We start from the raw sequence: 8094 nt of genomic DNA on the forward strand, positions 1-8094 counted from the left end.
AAACAAGTAATATAGAGTATATACTCTTCTACTCTGGACTGCAGCCGCTACAGAAGTTTTTCACAGGCCGGCGCTGCAGGGTGCACATGCAGCAGCATGACAGCTCCCCAAAAGTGAAGCCAAATCGTTAGTTTAGGAAGCTCTGTGATTTTCTTTCTTGATGTGGAAAGCCAAAATCGTGATTAATATTTGAGTAACCGTGCAGCCCTAGTTGCAGTATAATTTTTTGTCAGACAGTGAACTAGAGGAGAGAAGGAAGATGTACCCGAGCTCAGAATCAGCCTGCAGCTGCAGCACAGAGGGGTCTGTGTCCCACTGCAGCGTCCTGATGTCACCAACAGGGGGGGCAAGAGAGGACATGCATGTTTACAAACAGACGCATTATAACAAACACACAAACATTAGCACACGTGTCAGTGGCGCACAAACACATGTAACCACATGTATGCGCATACACACTCACCCCACAGACCACTTATCCAGAGAACAGCTTAACACCGGGATTCCCATAGAATTTCATGCAAAGATGGCACTGTTAATGGAAAAATGTTATGGATATAGCGTGGGAGGGCTATACATTGGGGAGACATTATATTCCATTATACTATAATGTGCTCTATTTATTTAAAGATCTCTGCTCATCTCTTGTAATAGAGTTTCTTGGTCTTCTGCCAGGAATCTACAAGTTGAAAATGCCGATACATTTATGGACATTGTTGGGTGAAAGAAGGTCAAAACGATGTCATTGTTTTCAGTGGGAAAACAATTTGACCTGATGACTTTTAAATGCAAGAAAGCTCTGCAGAAATGTATTTTTAAATCATCTACAGCATCCAATTTTAGCAACATGTGTGACATGAATCCATATGTGTGTCATTCTGTGTCTTCTCATGTTTCATATTTGTGCCAAATGATGCATGAAAGCCATGAACAATGTATCCAGCAACATGATTTCCATCTCACACCTACACAACATACATCATTTATGTACTGTACATATTCACATGATAATGTTCAGCATATAAAAAAAAAAAAAATTAAAATGCATTTTTTAAAGATTTAGCTCGCTCGACGTACATGACAATATACTTGTCATGCATCATCGACGCCAAACCTTGAGGGAATTGCTGAGCTCATTCAGTGCATTTGCATAGTTTCTTCTGCACTTTATTTTTGGGGAGGGAGGAAAAAGAAAGAGGTGCCGAGGTTAAAATCCTGGATAACAACACACTGACTGATACCCTCCACCTGGAAAGCATCCGACATATCCTTAATGACAGACTGGAAGTATTTGAAAAACATTAGCAAGGTATGTGGGTTTATTTTTTATTTTATTATTTATGTTTTTGCGTGTTTTGCATCTTTTGTTATTACTGAAATGAGGCATGATATTCATTTCACACAAGTCTGTATTAATGATATGCACATGCTTCCTAAAAAAATATTTGAAAGAGTTTATTTTGGGGAGGTAGGAATCACTTGCTTACAGGGAAATCAAGCAGCGACTGAAACCTAGAGAGTTTTACGGCAACTTGGTCGAAATCTACCAACTGTGAAAGGATTCCAACATCACTACACTTTCTGATGATACCTTTTAGGGCCAGTGAACAGTACACGCCCATCAGACCTTCAGCTTGTGCCGCACGGCGCCAGGTGAGAGTGGCAAGGCATTTCTTTAGCCTGACAGACCGGCTGTTTTGCAGTAACAGGGATGACACTTTAAGCAGCAGATTGTCAACTCTGTGAAGGCTGAAATGACTTCTGTGGCTCAACTCATGCAAACAGAAATCTTTCGAGCTGGTATTAAATGGAGACAGTCGAGGAAGTCACCGGAGGAGAGCAGAGGGAACGGAGGAAAGAGTGGCACTGCGCTGTCTTGATCTTAAAAAATCATGATGGGAACACACTGCTAAGACCACTGACAACACTGCGGGTGCCTCTCTGTGTTCACATGAGGGGTAAACTCAGCTAAAGAAAGGAAAGGGGATGGGGGGGGGGGGGGGGGGGATTCCTGGGTTTGACGTGAAAATGCTTACCTTGAGCTCTGTGCTTGGGACTTGTTTTTAGAGATACCTGACCTAAGAAGGGACACACACATACACAGCCACAAATGGAGAAGCTCAAAATGGCATGCCATCATCCAGGGTGGATTTGGGGGGAAAACATCTTTCATTCCAGGCAGTGGAACTAACTCACCAATTTGTAAAATCCAATTTGTAAAAGCTAAAGAGAAATGGAAAGTCTTATAAAAGAACACGTATGTCTGCTAGGAACTTTATTGAGCTCCCACACGTTCTTAATCCCCAATTCCACCCCTGGCCATACCAGAACAACACATCACTAATGACCCCTGAGGGCATCACTCACACACCGACCTCTACAGGCAGGCTGCCATTAAAAAAAGCAAATGGAAAGCGCTTGATGACCACTCTCTTCTCAAACTGCAGGTTTAATTCACCAGAGCAGCCATGTGCAGAACTTAAAGGTTAAGAGTTGCTCCACTGGTCTGGTGTGTTATGGATGTATAAGCATATAAATAAATGCAGGAGCACGTATGACACATGAGCTAGTAAGCACTGCAGAACAGTGACAAAATGGGAAAAGCTTACATTTTGTCACTTGTGCTCAAATCAACAACTTTAAAGCAAACGTATGGTTCATGCTCATTATATTCAAAACATATTCCATTAACTGGCTCACTAGGGCTGCTTTCTGAAAGTTTACCCACGTGGTATTTACTTTCACAGAAAACATCTGGAAATTTGCGTCTCTCAATATTTTCAAACTAACGACTTCTTCGCGGGAATGACTACAGCGGAGACTTACCTCAACATCAAACTTCTCAAGACTAGTTATGAGAAGCAACAAGCTGCACAGTGGTCATCAAAACACCGGATGCCATGACAAGTGACGGATACCACATTCAAAACCTAACAAGGCACCACGACCTCACCATTAGTGACACTCATTCTTACCTAAACCTGTTGGGCCATTGACAAGAAAAGAGACAGAATGTGTCAAAAGTGACAACATAACCAAAATTAAGCACAGCCCAAAGCAGCTTCACATTATCATCATTTTTAAACCATGTGAAGTTTAAAACTCAGGCACCACATACAGTTTAGTGGTAACCACTCAAAAAGCATGTCTGGTATGCAAGAGTGAGCTAGTATAAAATTTCCAAGTGTGATATGTCTTTCATATCCAGCATTTCTTGAACCAAGAGAGTCTTCTGACGCTGAACATGAGTATGAAGTGTGTGATTTTTGGCCTACCTGCCTGCTGCTCCTCCTCCTCCTCCTCCATCAGCTGAATCCTGGCTCCCCGTCTCACTCGGCGTGCTCACTGATTTGGAGGGGGACACAGGGGTCGGGACTAAATAATGAAAATGACATGAATCTAACATTAAAGGCTGCAAAGAATGGACTGCTCAAATAAATTGGCATGAAATGCAACAAAGTGAAACAAGAGATGGACAAATAAAAATAAAAAAGAGAGGGAGTGCAGGGCATCAAAGGCATTGCTGATTTTTGTATTTATTATCTTTATACTCAGCTTCATTTGAAGATGCATTATAAATAACTTAATAAGTGACCCAATTTTGAGGTGTTGAGGGTGTTGTTACAATTTCAGACCACTAGAGAACAGTGCTTCCAAAAGCTTGCTGGAAGCACCATGGGGATTTGTGTACAAGTAAAGGGAGATCTTTTTTGAGTAGCATACTTTTCTAAATTCATGTTTCAATCACATTTCAGAGTAGAAATAGCATTCATCTCCAGGTACCCTATTACAAGATATGATGCAATCAAGGTGCACACTGGAAGAGAAAAGGATGATATAAGGGAGTTGTAACATTGACACATCAAACTAATTATGAAAAACGTTCAGCACAGTCCAACCACAATGTGCAGAGCAGGAAGACAGCGTTATCTGATGAAACCTAATAAAATTGGCTATAAAACTATATCGTGCAGAGTCATGGCAATGCAAATAATAATATACTTCAGTTATCTGATCATTTCATTATCAGTTAGGCAGGATTTGAGTGATCATTTTCAGCAAATTACACATATGGTAGGTTGCTGTGTACATCTCGGGTCTGCTACATCGTGAGTATAATCTAACCATTAAAGCGTTAAGAGCTTTTTTGGCTGTAATTAATGAAGTTTAGTGTAATTTTATGAACCATCTAGGTAACCTTTACTGTAGGTATTGTCACAATTAGAGGAGAAATATGTAGCGCCGACAGCTAGCGTTTGAAAATGGGTAACAGCAGATAACAGCTTGATAACCCAGCTGCAGACGGACCCCAGAGAGATGTGCCGAGGCTTTTCGGGGTTGGGTAGAATCTAATGTTATGTTATCTCTGTTGATTCAGTTCGTTTGCTTGCTTCCATGGCTGCAGAAGGCTGTGTTTGTGTGTCAATTTGTTTCATATGTGGCCAAAAAGAAAAACATTCCGGACCGGAAGTGAAATCTCAAAGGAGAACATACTGGCTGTAGCATTGTTGTCGGAGAAGCCAGTATTTCACTTTAGCATGTTTCCTTAATCTCTGATGACATATAATTGTAATTTTAAGATTTATTACAATAAATATATTACATATTGGTCTTTTAACTAAACATTTTGCAGTACAATCACAAGAGAATTGTAAAAGCACTTTAAAGGATTAATTAAATTCTCAAGGTGTGAGAGTATTGCATACCTAATGGAGGCTCTGGTGAGATGCCAATACTCTGTAGCAGGGCTTCAGTCTCCCTGCGCTTACGGTCCAGGTCTGAATCCTCGGGGATGGCCTCTCTCTTCTGCTGGCTCTCTGACTGCTCAGGATACATAGAACAATGACAGCTTACTCATAATGTCTTAAAGAACAAGCTAACACATGCATGCACATTTTGATCAAAAGTGCCAACACCAACCTTCTGCACACACATAGATGATTGTATGCACGCATGGACACACACAACCTCGGCCTTTTACGTGTCACGGCCTGACAAGAAGCAATCGAACACACAAACAATACACACTAGAGTGGGATACCGTATGAGTGTGAGTGGTGTGTGAATTTTGTACTCACTTTTTTCCTTACCTCTTTCTTCTTCCTCTCCTCCTCCTTTATCTTTTTTTCCTGCCTGATTTGGGCGAGGCGTTGCTTCTTGCGCTCCAGCTCTGCTTTTAGGTCACTTTTGTCAGACATGATGTCCTACAGGGGCTTCAAGTGAGAGGGACGAACAGGAATGAGCTACGCATGGCACTGTCACAAGCATGCTCTGGTTTCATTATAACATGATACAGTATAGAGGTATATAAGTTTATCCAGTGAGCCTAAGTGATGCTCCAAAAAAAACACTGGGTGTGGTAGTTATACATCCATATACAATAGAGCCATGACCTTTCCGGCACAGCAACCAATAAGGACTTGATATTGGCAAAACAGCTGTCAATACTAGGCCATATTGGGCCAAGAGAACTAGTCCAGTGGTGTGTGTGTAGGATATATTTGGACAGCCACTTTGTCTTCTCCTTCCTTAGTCAAATCAACAGAGTTATTAAAAAAAACCTCACCAAAACAGTGTGTAATGTACATTAAAATACTCCAAAGTGATTCATGGGAAGGGTTAGGATCTTGAAAAGGCTCACTGACAATGCTCTGAGTTATTACAGAAAGGTGGGCTACCTATTTATAGCAGTATATGCAGCCTGACCAGTGATTTAGCAAATGAATAGCTAGATGGCACTTGATCCTGGAGGTTTAAAACCATCTGCTAGAGCTATTTGGAAGAATAAATGGGGGAAATATGCACACAGTAGAAACAAAACAGAAAAACACAAGTGACATAGTTAAATATGTACACAAGAAGAAAAACAAACCCTTAAGGCGTTTGTTTAAACAGGGCTTATTGCATTTTGCAGCTTGCTAATCATATATCTCACAGCATGTGTACTTGCGTCAATGCGTTTAAAGGCCTTGCCATAAATACTCTGAGTGAATTTAATAACGAATAGCTGACAAAAAAAGGGGACTATTTTACATCGCAAATAAGTGCATAATGTACTGTTATTGTTCCACTCGTACCTTGTCCACTCGTGCTGATAAATGATGTGTCACCCGGCAAAGATGCTGTCTCACTGCTGCACCCGAAAGATGATAGAAAAAAAAAAAGAAATCAACACATCCTCTAACCTAGATCACACTGGATTAAGGCCTCTTGGTCGTTTCTCGTTATTGGTGGTAAAAACCGAGCATTTCGGCTGTCGATGACCCAGATAATATAACATAAAACAGGTGCACCGCACGCCGATGCATCCCTAGGAGGAGTGGGATGATGCTGAGAGGAGGAGGAGGAGGAGAGGAAATCCCACCTCCTCATGAGCACGCGCCGTCATCACCTCATGGCTTTTGCAACGCCACCATCTGGTGGCTGTTTTGGAGAAGTATACATCTGTGGTTTGGAGGAGTCAAAACTAACAAACACATGTAGACACTTGTCAGATGTTACTGTATCTAAATAGACCGTTTGCTGTTGTTTTTTTACACCGGTAAAGAGGCTCATGGTTGGTTACTTTATGTTGCCACAGCTGGTCCTAATGTGTCTCTAATGAAGAACAACCCGTACGGGATCAGACATATACTTTTGTTAAGCTGACTAATTTCGGTAAGCATTTAAAAAACGTAAAGTAAATGAAGTATTTCGGGTATAACGTTGGCTTGTCGGCAGGGGCTGCTGTAATACAAGCTTTAGTGGTTACAGCACTACTACTACTACTAGTCCTTCTTCTGTGTCTTCTGCTTTACCGCCACCAACTGGACTGGAGTGTGGAACAAGCGACTATGCAGGAAAACAAATAAATAAATAAATAAATAAATAGCGGAAAATAGATTATTTAATTTAAACTAAATCACTTTCTTTAAAAAATAATAATAATAATATTATAGTATACTTTGCCTGCTTTTTTCCCCGAGACCTCCTCCCTATTGTCTGAAGAAGGTGATTTCTCTTAATATTACATATATATATATATATATATATACATATATGTATATACTGTATATACGTGTATATATATGTATATATATATATATGTATATGTATTTTTTTCTTTTTTCTTTTCCTCATGCTGTCTTCCTGAATATATGTTATATCAGGAAGACAGCATGAGGAAAAGAAAAAAGAAAAAAATACATATACATATATGTATATATATATACATATATGTATATACTGTATACGTGTATATATATATGTACATATATATATATATGTATATGTATTTTTTTCTTTTTTCTTTTCCTCATGCTGTCTTCCTGAATATATGTTATATCAGATATAACATGTGTCAGTTATAACATATATATATGTTTCAGATAGAGGGTAAATACAGGCATATTCAGGCAGACAGCATGAGGAAAATAAAAAATATATATTTTCCTGCGCAACGGCTTGAGTCGATTTTCACCTCCTGTCAGCTGATGTCATTCACAAAGGCTAACGTCCGAAATCACATGCACTACATACTCAACAGGTGTACTATCGTTCAACATATACTTTTGAGTGAATAAACAGTAGTATGTATCTTTTCGGACGCACTGAACTGTAATTTAAGTTGTCACTTTCCTGAGAGCCTCCTTGCCGGTTGGAGACGTGTAACCATGATAACCCGTTATGAACGATACTGACACATTGTAATGTGGGATATATTACGCTGCCGTAGTGTCCAGCGTTGCACTGTAATATTTCCCCGGAAATCGTATGCAATTTGCGTACTAAGGTTTCTGTCATACTAAAATATCTCACATACTGTTTTAGCGTACTAAATAGCGTGTTAGTATGGAATTTCGGACACAACCGTACACAGCAACTGGAAATACACTAGTTGTGACATCACAAAATTACCGAAATCCTGACAGCTTGTTTCAAATGCACAGTTTCTGAATACGGGCTATTTGTATTTCTCCATGGATTGAGCGTTTTTTATACTTTCACAGTGTTTATATAGCCCTGAAACCTGTTTTATAATAATAATTAAAAAAAAGACATGAAAATCTCACATTTTACAATATAGGACCTTTAAATTATAGTAATTCACAACCA

General features: G+C 39.7%; 1 protein-coding gene across 27 annotated transcripts in view; it reads right to left on the bottom strand.

Moving 5' to 3' along the window:
* Nucleotides 1-6341, bottom strand: part of LOC119502749 (cytoplasmic dynein 1 intermediate chain 1) — a 65904-nt gene extending 59563 nt beyond the window's left edge. For 2 of the 27 annotated variants that reach the window (XM_037793926.1, XM_037793924.1), the window contains exons 1-6: nt 6078-6341; nt 5079-5213; nt 4707-4824; nt 3276-3426; nt 2037-2078; nt 266-325 (exon numbers count right to left, since the gene is read on the bottom strand). In XM_037793926.1, coding sequence (XP_037649854.1) covers nt 266-325; nt 2037-2078; nt 3276-3426; nt 4707-4824; nt 5079-5198 — 491 coding nt within the window. In that variant the 5' untranslated portion in view covers nt 5199-5213; nt 6078-6341. The other 25 variants (XM_037793946.1, XM_037793945.1, XM_037793942.1 and 22 more) reach the window with 22 other exon arrangements.
* Between the last annotated feature and the right edge of the window lie 1753 nt (nt 6342-8094).

This window comes from Sebastes umbrosus, chromosome 15 (genome assembly GCF_015220745.1).
Source record: "Sebastes umbrosus isolate fSebUmb1 chromosome 15, fSebUmb1.pri, whole genome shotgun sequence".
Taxonomy (NCBI): Eukaryota; Metazoa; Chordata; class Actinopteri; order Perciformes; family Sebastidae; genus Sebastes; species Sebastes umbrosus.